The sequence below is a fragment of the Lepisosteus oculatus genome, chromosome 26 (assembly GCF_040954835.1).
Source record: "Lepisosteus oculatus isolate fLepOcu1 chromosome 26, fLepOcu1.hap2, whole genome shotgun sequence".
Classification (NCBI taxonomy): domain Eukaryota; kingdom Metazoa; phylum Chordata; class Actinopteri; order Semionotiformes; family Lepisosteidae; genus Lepisosteus; species Lepisosteus oculatus.
In genome coordinates this window covers 10,425,284-10,443,262 of record NC_090721.1, presented here as the reverse complement: position 1 = coordinate 10,443,262, position 17,979 = coordinate 10,425,284, and the positions used below count along the sequence as shown (strand labels likewise).

General features: G+C 53.8%; 1 protein-coding gene across 1 annotated transcript in view; it reads right to left on the bottom strand.

Moving 5' to 3' along the window:
• The window catches only part of smg6 (SMG6 nonsense mediated mRNA decay factor), an 83,351-nt gene that overhangs the window by 9,838 nt on the left and 55,534 nt on the right, over positions 1-17,979 (bottom strand). Inside the window, exons 15-17 of the mRNA XM_069184574.1 lie at positions 12,811-12,987; positions 8,539-8,685; positions 1,747-1,891 (exon numbers count right to left, since the gene is read on the bottom strand). Coding sequence (XP_069040675.1) covers positions 1,747-1,891; positions 8,539-8,685; positions 12,811-12,987 — 469 coding nt within the window. The remainder of the gene's footprint in view (positions 1-1,746; positions 1,892-8,538; positions 8,686-12,810; positions 12,988-17,979) is intronic.

The window sequence follows — 17,979 nt, the reverse complement described above, 5'->3', positions numbered from 1 at the left end:
CAGCACATGTGTTTCTGTATCTCTATCTGCATCTGCGAGTGGGCTGTCCTGTCTGCGCATGAGTAACTGCGTGGTATTTCATATACCCAAGAGTGGGTATGACAAGCAGGGAGTGTGTTTGCAAGGACTCCGTCTGTATCTGTACAATAGCAGCCATCGCAGCTGGCCCATTAGAAAGCCAGGCCTTCCTCTGTTTTGTTTTACTATAAACAAATTAAGTGTAATGTTTTGTGCTCCGGTCCCATGCTCACCTCCTCCCCCTGCGCTCGAATCCTGAGGCAGCAAGCTGAGGGAGCAGGGTTAAAGACACGGAGCGCGAAGGGATTCTGGACAACGGCTGGAGGCAATTCTGTGACTGACCAGCGGATGATCCAGGATGGGCCAAGGGGCCTCCTGTCCGCCGTGATCCTTCTTGGGCTGCACTCTGACAAGTGTGAGCTCACCTGCGTGCTGGCTTGGCAGGCAAGCTGCTGCACTGCCATCCCAACTGGAGCAAACAGTGCCAGTGCCACTCCCCCAGAGCACGTACACCAGTGACCGTGGCAACGGCAGGACATACAGTATTTCTACTGTACATGAGCTAAGGCCCTTCAAGCAGAACTTTCTAAACATTTTTGTTTTAATCAGTTTTGCGTTACTCTGAAGGCATAACAGGGTTTACTTCCTTTCAGTAATCAATTTTTCTTTAAAAAAAAAACGATTTGAAATAAAAGGAGCAAGATTTAACACTTGGGGTAGTGAATGCCACTCTGACCCGTGAACAAAAAAAAAATCTCTACTTCCCTAAAATCCCCAGATTTCCAAATATTCCCTGGCTATTACCCTGTGCATTCCCAGGATCCCCCTCTCGTTGCTCAAAGGAAGGTGGGTGGGGAAGCTCTCAGCCTGCGCTGTTCAGACATCATCCAGACGCCCTGCTCAGCGATGGCATCTCCTCCTTTTCTCATATTATTGTCACGCTTCTCTGCTCCACGCCCCCCTCTCAGGGCAGGGGTATAAACACAGTGTAGGGTTACTGTGTCGCCCTGCTCCAGTGTCACAGGCCCAGCAAGCCCACCTGAAATAACCCACCACACCCGAGACCGTGCTGTAACCTATACCCCCCCCGCCGAGCTGGCACAGGGTCCGGGCAGGGCCAGGTCACATGGTCCCTGGGAATCTGACACGGAGGCCAGGCTGAGCTGCAGTGCAGCCCTGGCTCCCACACTGCCAACTGATAAAAGCCTTTTATTTTTAAACATCTTCAACGGAGGATTGCGCTAATTGCAGGGCAGCGTTCAGAGGGGCGTGACTTGGCTGTGCAGTGTCGCTGCTCGTTACTCCAAGCTCTGTGTTTCTGCAGCGTGGCCAGGAGCCTTTCCCCCCAGCTCTGTCCCACCTCAGCCTCCTCCTCTCCTCCCTGCTTCCTCTCCTCTGCCCTTCTCTTTCTCCATCCCTCCAGGCTCAGTGCTGCCTGCCAGACCACCCACAGCTCAGCCATGTTGGCACAGGTTTACCAGCCCTGAGAGCCATGAGCACAGACTGCCAGCACTGCCTTCTCCCACACTCCCTGCCACACTGAAGCACACAGGCCCTCGCTCCTCTCGGCGAATACTGGAGAGGCCTGCACAACAGCAGCAAACCAGCTACGGATAAGGGCGGCTCTGTGCAGCAGAACTGTGCTCGCCTGTGCACGCGCAGCTCCGCATGTGTGTTTGACTAGGGGGCAGCGCAGACAAGGAACAGTGGGATGACCCGTGTCCTCACCGATGAGGGGCACCACCAGGATGTAGCTGCCACAAGCCATCAGGCATGCCAGTCCGTCCAGGTGATCGATGAAGCCGTTGGTGTCGGGGACGAGGAAGAGGGGCGTGATCTCGATCTCCAGCTGCCGGCAGGTCTGCAGCAACTCCTGCAAGACATTCATGCGTCACACGGGCGTCGAACAGTGTGGCTTCTGGCAAGTCAATTGGGCGATCTTCAGACCCACAGAAAACGCACTCGCATGACTGCAATATACATATATCAGACACCATTTGGCGCATCCACCTCATTTAGTTGCTAACAGCTAATTGATCTGAGGACCTCACCAGTGGCTTGTGAAAAGAAGCAAAAGGTACTGGCTTTGACAACAAGAGCAACAAGCTTCTTCCACACTCGGACAGCCCTTTGAGTCAAGAAGTGGCTCCTGATCCAGTGCAGCTCCTGTGCCCTCTACTGCGTGTTCCACTGTTTCAGAGAACTGACGCCACGCTGGGGCAACAGGATCGTGCCCGGCTACCTCATTCGGGTTTGCAAACTTTGATGTGCAAAGAGGCTCACAAAGACTGTTAGAAAAACAATACAGAATCTTTTGGACAACGTTAGTTCCCCTTCCCACGGAACCCTCCAGTCCTGCCCCGCGCCCGGGCCCATGCTATGTCCCCGCTATCCCAGCTCTCCCTGCGAGAGCGCTCCAGCTGTGGCTTGCTCAGCGGGAAACTGATCTAACTCCTTCATCCCTCTGCGCCTCGCTCCTCGGCTGCTCTGAGTGCTCTCGGACACGCTGCGCTTTCCCAGAACGGCTTCTCGTTATGAGTCTTTGCAGATCTCGGCGGAAGAGCTCGCTCAAAACGTTATCTCCGGCTGACCGAGTCTCAGGTCCAGCGTGAACAGGTGAGAGGGCAGCCACACCTACAGAAACCGACACCAGTGGGGGGTGGGCCCAGCCTGTGGGCAAATGAGTTACAAACACCAAAATCTCCTGACTGCAATCAGGGAAAGGGGCTGTTAAAACATCACAGGAGGCTCCGGCCCCGCGATCGAGCCGTTTTCTCGTGTGAAAGACTTCAGGCTGTTCCCCGACAGAGACCAGAGTGTCTGTGAGGACTGTCCCGTCTCGGGGAGAGGGGGAGAGAGCGATGGAGGGAGGGAGAGACAGATGGCGAAAGGGGCGAGTGAAGGAGGAGGGAGGGAAGAAATGCCTGGACAGACAACTTTTAAACTTTTAAAAACGCTCACTTAAGTCTTGCAGTTTGGCTGAAAGCAGTAACCCACAGCTGGGAGTGGCCATCTACTGAAAAACAGTCTGATTCACAACAGACACTGCAGGGCCTTCTCTTCTGGTGTGTTTCGGTATAAGAATAAATAACCTTAGAAGGGGATTTCCTGACAGCTCGGGGCTATTGTCTCGGGTTTCGCCCCTTGGGTCCTTTCTGAAGGAAGACCTCAACACCTGCTGACCACAGCAATGGCTCACCTACTGCGACGAGACATTACTGAAGCCCACACACACCTGACAGCGCTATTCCATAGCCCATGGACTATTCCATAGACTTAAATTACAGTAGTACTGTACTGTACAGTTAGTACAGCCCATTATTGTAACAGGAATGTTTAACCTTTATACTAGTCAACACTGATTACAATCCTTTAGGTTTTTATCGGATGTCTTCCATCAGAGGACAATGCAATATATATCATCTTAACGGACTCAATCAATAATCACTTTAATTAAACAGGAAACGCCCCCCAGGTCCTGTGCTGCAGACTGGCTCTGCACACCTGTGCTGGACAGCTCAGATCTGACACAGGTGCTCATGCAGAAGGCTGGACACAACGTTTAGGAGGCCTCATTTAACAGCCCCGAATCCACATGAGACCCCAGAAACGAACAGTGACAGAGGAGAAACTGAAAGGGACCTCTGTTTTACCCCCTCTTCCTTTTACCATTCTTCAGGAGGCTCGCGCAGGTTCATAAATCCATAAACCGGAATTGTGCACTTCCCAAAAATAGCAGCGTGTCAGCATGCGTGTGTTTGTGTGTGCTGGTAAAAAGGAAGGAAGGGACTGAGAAAGAGATTAAGCAGGAGGACTGGATCGCTGTTTGCGCATCTTTCAAACAAAGTCTCTACAGCGGGACTGAGAGGAGACACATGGCAGCCCGTGCGGCACTGGGGCCTGTCTTCCACGCTAACAGGCGGAGAGGGGGGGGGAGGCAGGAGAGGGGTGAGAGGAGACAGAGAATGAGCAAGGATACGGGGACAGGGTGAGGACGGAAAGAGTATGTGAGAGAAATGGAGTGATCCACAGTGAATGTCCAATTCTGGACTTTGCAGTGCTGCCAATCGGCTCCATCCCCCTCTGAGCCTGATTTCAGTGTTTTACTGCGCCTTACTGCCCCTTTGTGCACCACACTGAGCCCTCGCAAGGGGAGAGGGGAGGTCAGCAAGGGGAGAGGATGGAGAGGTGGACAGAGAGGGGGCACGGCGTTCCCTATCTGGGCCACGCAGCGGCTCCAGGAGGTATGTGCGCCCGTCCAGCCCAGGCGACACCGCGCCAGACCGCGCGCTTCCTGCCGTTCTGCTTCGTGCCTCTGGCGTTTCGTCATGGCTATTCGGGGCCGGGCTGGCGTGGGGTCAGGAGGCTGCCCGCCCGTCCTGGGACCCCCCTGCGATGGCCGCAATCCCAGCGTGAGCACACCCCCCCCCCCCGGCAAACACACTGGGCAAGGCCATCTGGCGCTCCGGCAGGTGGGAGCCCCCATTGTTCCCAGTCTGGGAGGCGGGAGGCTATACTTAGCTCACACACACTCACTCTCACACTGGGCTCAGGAACTGGGGGTGGGGTAGGGGTGGGGGGGGCAGCGTCTCTCCCTCCAGGATGTCGTGGAATAACAGGAGTAAACGAAATTTAAACACAATTCTTCCTTGGTATTTTAGGAATGCGACTCAAGCACAAGTACCGTGTGTGTGTGTGTGTGTGTGTGTGTGTGTGTGCGCGCGCACAGGGTGGTACAGGACTGTGTGACAAACGTGAGCAGAGAACGTTTCACTTGGGGAGGGGGAATATTATGCCATCTAACTTTAAAATCATTTTTTAAAACTCCCAAACTGGAGCGAGGAACGGCAGATCGCTCTATTTCACCAGTGCAGTCCCTCCGGACCTCTCTGGCGCTCAACAGTACCTGAAGTGTTCCTAGTTTCCAGAGCTTCCCCGGCCTCGGCCACACACCCTTGCTCAAGAAACCCCAGTCACAGACACTACCCACACAGCTCCCACAGCCTGCGCCTCGGAGCTCAACACGCTCTCCCGTCGAGCGCCATCACCGACCCAGCCACCCGCATTTCCGGAAAGAAAAACACGCCTGGGCTTCTCAAAGAGCCGCGGTCGGACTGGAAGGATGTGGGAGCTCTTCGGGGACGGCCGGCAACAGTGCCTCAGCCCCCCTCTCTGGCGCTGCAGGGGTTAACACACCCCCGCAGTCCCCTGGGGGACGGCGTCCTGCCCTCTGAGTTGGCGTGTGAGCATGTGAAAGTGCTGTGGCACGGCGCGGATCAGGCCCAGTACTCGTTCCAGGGGGAAAAAAAAAAACCCCGTCCGATATGTGGGTCTGTGCATTACCTGCACGCACTGTGTGCAACGTGCCGCCTCCCACTCTCCTGCGGAGGACGGACGCTCTCGTGTCAGCGCCGCTGGCAGCCCGAGCGCGCGCGCGCCGCAGTGGCAGTGCGGGGGTTAATTCCGCCCCCTCTGTGCCGGAATGTCTTGGCTGTTTCCTGCGGACTGCCCAGCCCTGACCTGCAGTTTGAGCCCTGCCGCACAGACACGTAGACAGCTGACCTGCACTTCCTGCCAGACACTGACACCCAGCGAGGAGATGGGGGAGGAGAGGAGGGGGGGGGGGGTTTGGGTAGCGTTCGCACAGAGCACAATGTCCCCGTTAATCAGAGCTAACGAGGCGCGCTGACACTCTCACTGATACGTTGGCTTTTCCTCTATCCTGCTGCTCTCCAGCCTGGCCCCGCGCACAGGAAAACCGGGCTCTGTCCAGGCAGCAGAGACGGCAGCGCTTATTAATAACCCTGTTTGGCTCTGTTTAGCTCGGGGGCGACACTGGGTTGCTGTGGCTACGGGCCGGGCTGGGTGGGAAAGCCCTTGCCCCAGTAACGCCCAGCGTCCGGTGCTACCCAGCTCTGCCGGGCACACGAGGGGCTGGAGAGGGGTTAACGAGGCTCCCTGCAGAATGTGCTTATTAGTGTGAAAGTGCAGTGGGACAGGAGCGGGATCTGTTTTGGACACAAGGGCAAGGGCAGCTGGGAGGGAGGCCTTAGAGGAAGCATAAGGAAGTGTAAGGAAGTGAGCCTAGCACAGAACAACAATTAAGTCGAACCATTTTTTTTTGTCTTTCTAGTGGCTATAATTCTTTTTTTAAACCCGGGGGCCTGTTTTACCTATTACTGAGAGGCCATAAGCGATTTCCCTGTGCACTCCGGGGCCTGGCGTCACCCTGAGTGTCCGTGTGTCCTCTGTGGCGCTCAGAAGGGGCGCACGTTTCTCCTCATCGTTGGGCTCTGATGTCACTTTCCAAACAGAGCGATCGCCTGTCTAGGGGAGAGGGGGGTTGTGTGTGTCCGTGTGTGCTTGCGTGCGTGGGGGCAGCGACTGGAAGGGGGTCCGGGTGGACAATGTGGGAGCCAGACACGGAAGGGGGTGACCGAGGAACGCAAATAACGTCAGCCTCCGCCCCCATGTCCCTTTGCCATTGTGAGATAAGCCCCCTGCCGGGCTGAAGAGCACGAAGGCCACATCCACACAGACTCCCTCTCCTGCTCCTAACGGTCACCGCACTGTCAGGGCTTTGGGGCTCTCACACTAACTGCCCCTGATCAAAGCAGGGGAGGCAGCTCCTTTAATTATTATTTTAACTCTGCTTATCTGTCCAGGCAAATTTACTCAAAATAAAGTAAACAGCAGGGAAGACCCAGCAGCTGGGTTTGGTTTGCACACAAGAGCCCTGCAGCTCGTAAACCCTGGAGAGGATCACACTGCTGTGGGGTGGGAGCCTGGCTCTTCTGTGCCCTCTTGCAAGAGTCTGGCACGTCCAGAACGTTAATCGCTTGGCTTAATTCCCAATTAGCTTGATCACACAACGAAGGAGCCGGTTCCAGTTTCTGATATCCAAACCAGAATCACCCAGCAGCCCCGTGCCCCCCCCGCCCCGAGACGAAGCAGCACGAACGCTCACCGTGGAAAAAACGCAATGCAAACAGATTGAACCCCGACTGGCAAACCACAACCACACCGGCTGAAGTGGGCCGGACCCCTCGCCCGCCGCTGTTGCGTGTTGAGAAGCGAAAAGCTCACCGATAATCGGAGCGAAACACGAATAATGAAGTGAATCAGCTCTCAGGGCCTCCGTGGGTCAGACCCCACAGAAAACGTAGCAGCCCTGATTGCTCAGCGATACTGATTATAATAGGAACCAGAGCGTGTGAGCGTCTCCGCACAGCACTGCTCTCCAGCCAGGGGAGCCCTGCTCTAATCAGACGCTCCCTGGGCTGCCCGTGTCTGGACCCCCTCATACATCACCGGGGTCCCACACACACACGCCACAGTCCCGGGAGGCTCGCCGACACCCCTGCTTGTGGAATGGACATCCGGGTCTCATTACCGATTTGGGGAAACCAGAATACAAGCGGTCTAATCGTGTACTGTTGTAACTCGTGTTGTGCGTGACCTTTTAAAACAAAGGCAACGACTGGAAACGCGTCTACAAGTTCCTTAGTAATTCCCCTCTGGAGCTCTGAGCTGAGCAGGCGGGTGCTCAGGCCAGCGGGGCAGTGGTGACCCCTTCGCTCCCCCTGCATGTCAGATTTCAGATTTTGCTCCATTTCACATTTTGCCATTGCCGATGACGAAGCAGGAACGCAAAACATCTGGTAGCGCTTCATGTCTGTCTAGGCAACAACGGTTAAAAGGAAGAAGAAACACCCAGAAGCTGGCGCTGGCTTGAAAGCAAGAGCTTGCAGCTGGTAAAGCCTGGAGCGGGTCAGGCTGCTGCGCATTGGGAGTCATACCGCTCCCCGTCTGTCCTACACCAAGAGTAACTCATCTCTCTAAAAGCACAGGAGCAGAGGAGAAACAGACGTATGTGCATAAAAAAAAAACAGAAGGCTAAACAGAGTACACACTGCCCCACACTGCTGCCTGACACCCACACTCTCTCCAGCGTGCCGAACCCGTCTCTGCTTCAGCCAGGGCTCAGCCTCACAGGAGAGGCTTGTGCACATCTGGCCAGACAGCTGTGGCTGGCACGGGTTCAAGGCTGCGAAACGGAGGAGAGCTATCCGGTGCAGGGCCCTGGGCACTGTTAAACAGGGGAGCAGGAGATGGGGGGTGCTCAAACCACCTCCAATCTGCCGGACTTCAGCACATCTATCAAACTGTCCCAAATGGAGCCCTGAACTCCATTAAACTCCATTAAACAGTAAAGCAGGGAAAGGGGATTGGGAATACTAAACCTGGAGGTGGGTGGTGGGGGGGACTAGGAATTTCCAATATCCAATTTCCAGATCGCAAACGTGTTCATCAATCTAACCAGAGGCTTGTTAAACACAGACTGGAGTGAGACGAAAGAGAGGGAGAGAGCTCATGCGATCCTCCTGCCTGCCTGTACGCCAGGAATGGATTCTGCGATTAAGAAGAACATATTTCTGGACGTGTCCTTGAAGTCTGGAAAGAAAAGTATTTGCCCATCGCGTAGCTGTGTGTCCTCTAGGGAGCACTCTGTCAGCACACCTGGATCTTGTCCCTGCGACGCTGCTCCTGCGCCAGTTTCTGTGCCAGGGCCTGGCGCCGTGCCCGCAGCTCCCTGATGTCGTCCTCACTGCCGCTGCCTTCTGGCTCCGACAGCTCGTCCATGGCCTCGATCAGCACGTCATCGTCCTGTCAGCAGAGAGAGAGAGACAGGGGCGTCAGCACCCCGACACACCGCGGCCCCCGGGGCGTCAGCACCCCGACACACCACGGCCCCCGGGGCGTCAGCACCCCGACACACCGCGGCCCCCGGGGCGTCAGCACCCCGACACACCGCGGCCCCCGGGGCGTCAGCACCCCGACATACCGCGGCCCCCGGGGCGTCAGCACCCCGACACCCCAGCGCCGAACTTTGCAGGGGAGGGCAATTAGCCTGCTACTAGACACCCCAACTCTAGTGTGAACCCAAATTTCAATTCTAGTAAGGCAGAGAATGAGTCACAGAAAGAACTGCAGAGCATAAGACAAAAGCGGAGGAGATAGAAGCCAAAGATTTAGTGGACACGCACTCCAGAGAGAGCAGGAAAAAATGAATGAATGGAGTGGAGAACCGAACTGAATTGGGGGGAGAGATTGGCAGTGCATGTCTATATGTGTGAGGGGTGCAGAGAAAGGTGAACCCAGCCTTCCCTCAGCCACAGGAAGTTCCTGATTAGACCTAACGAGTTCTGCAGGCGGGATTAATGCAGGCACACACCTCACCTGCCATCTGCACCTCTCGTTTTACAACCTTTATAAGCTTCCAGAGATCATAAACCCAGCATTATTCATGGGAGTGAAGGCCCAGGGCCCTGGGGGCTCTCGAGGAGGCCTGCCACGCAGACGGCCCACTGGAGTGAGTGGGGAGGGGTGGGAGGGAAGAAGGGAGGGAGCAGGACACACAGACGCAGGCTTCCTTTCCCAGCCAGAGCTCGGCGCATCTGGACAGGGCTGCTGGGGCCTGCCAGGCACGCAGCACAGCAACCTTCCCGCACGCTCTCAGGACTGCCCCCTGCGCTGGCCGGCCGTCAGGCACCAGGGGCACCGCCTGACGCTGGGGCTGCTGGGGCCTCACTAACTCAGGCCAGTGATTAATACCTGTGTGGCGACAGGTCTGCTCGGGGGACATGCGCACCTTGCAGTGCCGAGCCAGCTCAGTGCCTCTGCTTATCATTAAGACGTCATGATGACACCGCGCAGGGGGGCAGTGGGGGATCTGGAAACAGGAGGCTGAGCACCTCTGCAATGCAGCACTGGAGCTCACCGCCCCCGACGTGGGCCTACTGCTCCGTGATCTCTTCTTTTGAACTTTCAAAAGCATTTGGGAAAATCAGGAGGCCTTTCTTCTAATTGTGAATACTGTTTTGAAATTGGGAATAAAAAGGTTGGAAAAAATCAATTTAAATTGGGGGATATGTTTAGATAACTTATTTTTGACAGTTCATAAACATGACTGAACATTTTCTAGATTTTACGAAAGCTGAGCACAAAACAGCTAGAGGCTTCCTCACGACTCGCCCCTACAGCCACAGCACCCTGCGGTGTCCAGCTTTTGACCAACAGTTTTCTTTCTAGGATTTCTTGAGTAAAAACTCAGGTCACCATAGACTGGGTTGGAATTATTAGAATAAGAATAAAGAACAGTAAACCTTTTATATATATATATATGTATGTAATGATGTGTGCTAAGGGTCATGGCTGCAATACACATCCTGTTGGACTACTGCACTGTCCCCTTGTACAGTGACTGCAGCCACAGGGAAGCACTTCTCTTGTAATATCCTCATGAAATGATCAAAGTTGAACAACGTCACTTTAGCTTGAGGGGGTTTCATGAGGCAGCAACACGGACAGGTGTTTCCAGCCACTGGAGTGACACCATGGGAGTTCTGGGAAAGGGAATGGGTGAGCTCTCCGATGATGGCACCAATCGTTCAAGTGCAAGTGAAGAATGTAGCAGAGTCATAAAGAAAATAAGGCTCTTTACGAACAAGAGGTGGCCATGCGGCTCACTTCTCGTTTGGTAGCTAGTTAATTGACCCAGGGGTCTCTTCAAGCCCTCTCCAGAAAGAAGCCAGGGCACTGACTTCAACACCATGGCTGGGTAGCATCTTCCACACTCCCACAAGCCTTTGGGTAAAATGTGCCTCCTGCTCCCAGCTGGAAATGCTGCACTGCTGTGTAAGTCTTCGCACACACAGTATCGTACTCTGCCCCACGCAGCTGACCTACATTGTTGTGCAGCGCTTCAGCGTACAGTCTGGGACGGGTGGGCTTTGATCACCCCCAGCGGGGGGCTGCAGTGGACGGATGGGAAGCAGACTGTTGTTCCTGGTGTAGGAGGGGGTCTGTGTGAGAATGGGAATGGGTCTGTGGGGGGGGGGGGGCGGACAGGGCCCTCTCCTCTGGCTGTGGCGCATTTACCCAGCTGAGGGGGCAGAGAGTCCCAGACACCACGCTGACGTTGCTGCTCCCCATTTCCTGCCCCAGAGCAGTGATGTCACAGGCCAGCTGGAGAGACAGGGGTCCCATCTGTGGATGTCGCCCCTTTCCCCTGACCCGGGCTGACTGCCCACGCCGCACCCGCACCCCCACGGAGAGAGGGGGGGGCTACCAGGGTATGAGCGACTGTCAACAGAGCACGTAAGCACCCCGCTCTCCTCCCCCACAACAGACACTACAAGACAGAGCGGAGAGGGCAACAGTGCGGGCAGAGGGAGAGACGCCAGCCTCACCTGCAATAGCCCCTGCCTCTCGTCTCTGTGAAAAACACCCCAAGAACAAAATGCCAAACAAATGCTCTTTCCTTCAGACGTGTGGATCTCAGGCTGAACACCCGACTCATAAGGGGTCATGTGATGCGAGCGTGAGACACCCCTTCGTCTCAGTGCGTGCACACCCCTTTAAATGCTCACAGAATTGTAGAAAGAAACGGTTAATCTTAACAAAATCTGTGCAATTTCTATATCACTATAATTATCAGCACAGAGGCTTTTGGTCACAGGAGTCTGGAACTGCAATGACACCCTGGGTCCTTAGAAGACATGGCTGGATGAGATTCTGGGATCAATCAGCTGCTCATTACCGAGTGGCCCGGATAGGCTCCATGTCTTCCTCTTGTCTCTAACCTTCTTACACGCTTCTGCTGTAAAAAGATGCCTCAGTGCCTGTTACAGTACATCAGACCAGACATGCGATGCGCTGATTAATCAATTCTCATGAAATTATAACGGCTCGTTAACTGATCGACGACCTCTATTAATGAGCCGCGGAGCGACCCACACTCTCTGGGGCGCACACCGCAGAAATGGCGGCTGCAGCCCCGGAGGTGCCAGTGGCGCTCGCTCTCTCTGAGAGACAGCAGCCCCTGAGCACCAGGGCAGAGAGGGAGAGCTGCCGAAGCTGGACATATAACCTCTCCCTTCGCCAGCCTTAATTAGTTTGGAAAACTCGTCAAGCCCAATAAAGCACCTGACAGAGACAGACACAGGGGAGAGTGAGCGGCAGGGCAGCAGACGGGAAAAGAGGAGGCAGAGGAAAGCATGAGCAGGAGATGAGAGCGAATGGGGCGAGAGGTGCCCTCGGAGTGGGAGAGAGAGACAGAGGGCTTGGAAAGGGAGAGGGGCAGGGCATTAACCTGGAGATACAAAAAGAAAGGCTAATGGAAGCGGGACCGCTGGTATTTTAGTGTATCGGAGATGACATAAAAAATTCTGAGAAGGAGAGGAAAGACAGCTGAATCGTGGCTGGCAGTGGCTCTGTTTACGGAGTAAGAGAGAAAGAGGAGGGGAGGAGAAAAAATGGTTTTCCAGGCAGCGTCTCTGGGGTCGTGACCCCTTCCTGTACGTGCAGGGCAGCATAACCCCCCCTCCCGGAAACTCAACACCCCCCGCGTCCTGGGCATCAACTCTCCCCTGCCTCTGAACTCTCACTCCCCCGCACACTGTCCCCGCTCCCACACACTCACAGACACGGGACACACTGCTCCTACTGGGTAACACACTGCGCACACACTGCGCATCTCCTGATCAGCTGTGCTGCACACACACTACTGCACCTAGGCACCAAGTAACAGACCTGACTCATGCCGTCCAAAAAAAAAAAGTAGAATGCAGTAGTTGCTCCCCAACACACCTGGCGACATTCTTCAGAGGCAGAAATCTGCACCGCCTTCCACAACAAATAAAAGTGTCGCAATCTCACAACCCTCGTTGCCTACTGTGCATCTGGGCACCATCATAACACCCCAGACACACACACACAGCTCCACACTACCTGATTGTCTGCTTGTTCTCCCTCATGGCTTCCTGTTTCCTTTCCCATGGTGTGTGGGACGGCTGCCATCGACACATACTTTCCACCCTTGAACGCCAGCAGAGGTTCTTCTTGTCCGCACAGCGCTTCCAGGAAATACTTCAGCACTGTGACCCTCTTGCAGTCCGCCGCTATCGCCTGGGGGAGAGGGGGAGAGGGAGGGAGTGTGAGAGAGGGAAAAGGAGCAGTGAGGGACAGCGGTGTGACCTCCCGTGCAGCCTGAGAGAGGGACGGAGCGAGATGGAAAAGCGCAGAGCCAGAGAGCCAGGAAGGGGCAGCAGCCTGACTCCCCCCGTGCATTTCCTCCATTAGCGCCTGAGAAGAGCGAGTGAGAGTGAAAGTGTGAGGGAGGGTCCTGCCACACGAAAGGAGCTTTGAGCGCAGACCCCCTGCGGCAGTATCCCACCAAGCCCAAAACAGAGCACATACAACCGACAGCAGGATTCCAGTATTATACAGTACTGTATATCGCACTAGGCCTGATGCAGTCATGAAGGAGGCTGAGGTTATAGCAGGTGCAGGAGAACTGGCCAGTTTTACTCTGCGCGATGCAGACTGGGGGGTTTCAGCTTGTCTTCTCTCCCGGCCTGAGTATACCTCTTTGTTTCTTCTCCACCCTGTTTTTTACTTTCTCCTCTGTGCATATCTCCACTTTTTGTGTATATCCCTCCCTCTTGCTGTCTGCATTCTGTGGTTGTCTGAGTATTAGTTGCAGCAGGAAGCTGATAGGCTTTCAAGATGGTGTCAACTTCCTTTATCTGCTTTGACCATAACCACCAGGTTATGACATGGACTGTGACCTTCAGGTGACCCCTGGCCACAGACCATGCCCTAGAGTGTGACCTCCTGACTTGGGCCAAAGAGGGCACAGTCACCATGTTAACTCCGTGATGTAACCAAAGCACACATTTAACACTCAGAGCTGCCTTTTGTTCATTGTTCCAGCTGTGGAAGTTCCAAGACCTACTATAGAACATCGATCCAGGTATAAAACTGTCATTGTTTTACAGCTTAATAAATGTTCAGGTAAAAAGCTACAAAAACTATAAAAGTGTCACTGTCACTTCCTGAATACCTCAGGTTTATGTTTACCGTGACCATGGTCGTGTTGCTGGTGAACCGAGGGATTACTGCAGAGTGGCATGCCGTTCAGCTGGGCAGCAGTGCCTTTCTCTGCCCAGTGTGCCTGCTGCACAAGGACATCTCTCTGCAACATGACGGGGGGACCAGGGTCATAGACAGGCTCATGGAACCGTGCCGTCTAGACTGACTCTCATTTAAAACAACAGGTGCTTTAAATTAGCCTTAATAAAAGTGCAGTTCGAGTGCTTGTGTGAGAGCAACAGAGGGTGGACAGGAAGGGAGGCTGAGTGAGAGACTGGTGAAGAATGGAGCCCCTTGACGGGCTCATTAATAAGAGCAGCTCTGCCCTGAGTGTGTTGAGAGAGTGTAAGTGTGTGAGTAGCCTAACCAGTCCAGCTCTGTCCCTGCACTGCTTAACGACAGAACACTTCCTCACTGCCTCTCTCCCAGTGCCTCAGCTCTAACCACTAGCCCACACTGCCTCTCTCCCAGTGCCTCAGCTCTAACCACTAGCCCACACGGCCTCTCTCCCAGTGCCTCAGCTCTAACCACTAGCCCACACGGCCTCTCTCCCAGTGCCTCAGCTCTAACCACTAGCCCACACGGCCTCTCTCCCAGTGCCTCAGCTCTAACCACTAGCCCACACGGCCTCTCTCCCAGTGCCTCAGCTCTAACCACTAGCCCACACTGCCTCTCTCCCAGTGCCTCAGCTCTAACCACTAGCCCACACGGTCTCTCTCCCAGTGCCTCAGCTCTAACCACTAGCCCACACTGCCACTCTCCCAGTGCCTCTAACCACTAGCCCACACTGCCTCTCTCCCTCCCCCTTTCTGCAGTGCTGCTGTGCCATTCTGCAGATCAAATGCAGACTTAGTGGGCATCTGTTCCAGCAGCGTTTCCGCACACTGTGGGAAATGGCCTGGCTGGGATCAGTGCCAAGACTAACAGCACTCTGCCTCTCAGCCCCCCATCCCTCGGAACAAAGACGGGGAGAGGAGGGAGGGTGACCAGTCTTAACATCTCATCAGGCTTTCTCCTGCCAACACCTCAGCAAGATGTGATGCAAACCCAGCCTCTATCAGTCATTTATGGTACTGCAGCATCAGTGGCAGGCAGTGGTTAGAGCTGAGGCACTGGGAGAGAGGCAGTGTGGGCTAGTGGTTAGAGCTGAGGCACTGGGAGAGAGGTAGTGTGGGCTAGTGGTTAGAGCTGAGGCACTGGGAGAGAGGCGGTGTGGGCTAGTGTTTAGAGCTGAGGCACTGGGAGAGAGGCAGTGTGGGCTAGTGGTTAGAGCTGAGGCACTGGGAGAGAGGCAGCGTGGGCTAGTGGTTAGAGCTGAGGCACTGGGAGAGAGGCAGTGTGGGCTAGTGGTTAGAGCTGAGGCACTGGGAGAGAGGCAGTGTGGGCTAGTGGTTAGGTTAGAGCTGAGGCACTGGGAGAGAGGACGGTTTGAGATTTAAAATCTTAAACAAGACATTATGAAACGGTGTATGAAGAACATGAGTGGAGAATAATAATCTACAATCGCTCACAGGCCATAAGGGCTGCTGTCCTGCATGCCCCTCCTCAGAAAAAACAGAAGCTCTAACTGTACTGAATAGAAAGTCAGCAGTTGATCACAGCCCATATCCTAAAACTTTTACACATTTTGAAAGCTGTCTCTTGTTTGCAACGTTCATTGCTTTTTTCAAACCCTTCTGGAAAAAGTATATAGATATCATGAAAAGCAAAAAAGGAAGAGATAAAGAAGTGATGCTTCTGGATGATAAGAAGGTGACATGTTAATAACCCTTCTGCTTGTCAGCGTATATCTGAGTCAGAAGAGGTAAGAAATTGCGGGGTCTAATCTGATCTGCACTGACCCAGGAACACAGCCTGGCTGAGAGACGGAGCAGCCTGCCCAGAACTGACACGGCACAGCCGCAGAAAGAGACAGAAACACGCCAAGGAGGCCAGAAACGAAAACAGCAAAGTACAACGGTAGGAGACAGTGCAGGGAGCGGCACCCCAGACCCCACGCCACAGGAACACTCCGAAAGAAGAGTTTGAACCCCAACGCACAGGGAACCGCGCACTCCGACGTCTCCACGTCTCCAGGGGTCAAGACCACCCCCCCCTGCCAGCACCACTCCGTCCAGAAGCCCCGGACCTGCCCGCAGTGTCGGAGCTTCTGCAGTTCAGAAAGAAGGGCATCACTATTTCTGAGGGTTAGCAATCCAAACGGGTGCTGTCAAGAGGTGGAGTTCCCACATTAGCACACTTGTAAGAGCTAGCAACCCCCCCGCCACCTCTACAAATGGGGCAAATTACGTTCTGGCACTCAGCCCTTGACAAGCGTGGACCCTGCTGCCTCTGGCTCGTTAAGCCTCGGAGCATCGTTAACGAGCTGATAAGAGAGAATTAAAATGAGCAAAACTGCAGAACGCTGATAAATCTCCCCGCCTCCTGCCAGGGCCTGCTCTTGCTCCACGCAGACGTGCTGCAGAGCTCGCCCAGCTGGCTGCACACACTCGCAGGCTCAGCCATCACACCGAGCTGCTCCCCAAATCACGGCCCACGGTGCTTTACAACAAACACGATTCCGAAACCAATGAGCTCAGCACGTTTCAATTCAGGAGCTGGATATCTTGAGATGAGATTTAAAAGATTGTAACCGTGTGCCTGATGAACACTGCGCTAACACCGCTGCTGCACACTTGTATCTGCTCCTGTAAAATCAGCACAAAAATACCTCTGTGTAGAGTGTCTTTCATGCAGCAATATAGCACTTCAAAGTACTTCACTTCAACAATCAGCTTAGATGAAGTGAAGATAACCACAGCTCTACCAGGAATGGAGAAAATTTAGTGGCATATTTAATGTTAGACAGGTGGAGCAGAGCCGCACAGATATATAATATATACACATTATCTATAGAGAGAGAGTGAAAGTGTCTGAGAGGCTGACAGGGAGGATGAAAAGGACAGGACTCCTTTGTTCCTGGCTTCGCCCCAGGAGATCGAATTCCTATTTAGGAAGTTTAACAAACTCCACGACCACAGCCCTTTGACTTTAATCAGGGAGGAATAAAGCAGAACAGCGCGCTACAAATTTGAGCCGCCCTGTGACAGCTGATGGATTGCCCTGAAGCATCCTGTCAGCGGTGCCAAAGCGAGCAGCGAGCCGGGGCAGGTCCGCTTGGCAGGGCGAGAAAGCCCCGTCGAGACGGCGTGGGGGAGAGAGCGAAATGGTGGCAGAGGAGAGCAAGATGGAGGGAGAGAGGGACCGAGGAAGGCGAGCGGGAGAGGTGCCCGCTCTCCAGTCCTGGGGGACTGGCTCTGGATCAGCTAGAGGCTGAGAGCCGCCCTGCACGTCAGCCTCTGCTCTGCTCCAATACGAATAAACAGAAAACTTTCTGAACCCTTTAATGTTTCAACTCTAATAATAACAATTCTCTCGTCATAAAGCCATCCCAATAATAATTCTCAGTTGTTTGCTAGACGGGCCAAATAACCTCCTTTCGTTTGTAACAGTTCCTTGTTTCAGTTTACATTTCAAGCTGCTGAGCTGCAGGGCTGTGTTACTGAAGAGATTTTAATGTCTTTTCTCTCCTACTAAAAAAACTGCAGTTATCTAACCGCATTTTTAAAAATATTTATCTGAGGACAAACTATGCATTAGAAAACAACATATAGAATATTAAAAACCATGGCATGCTCAAAAAGGCAAAGGACTACAGTTAATAATAAAAAATCTCCCTGTCTGCATAGATACAGTAGGCAAGAACAGTGAGAACTAATGTATCAAAGAGAAGCAGTGAGCTCTACTCCCGCTGTCATCATGTGGTTCTGATTAGCTGTAGGCACAGCCTCCCTTGACCAGCAGTTGAATCCATTTCAGATCCAGCCGGTAGATCCTGAACTATAATATCTGGGAGTCTAAACTGTTCAATTCTGTTTAGAGTCAATACACGAAAGTCATTTTAAAATACCTTCTACCTGCTGATCAATGCAGGTGCACAGAGTAGTTGCACTACTTCAAGTACGTCACGGATGAGAGGAACCATCA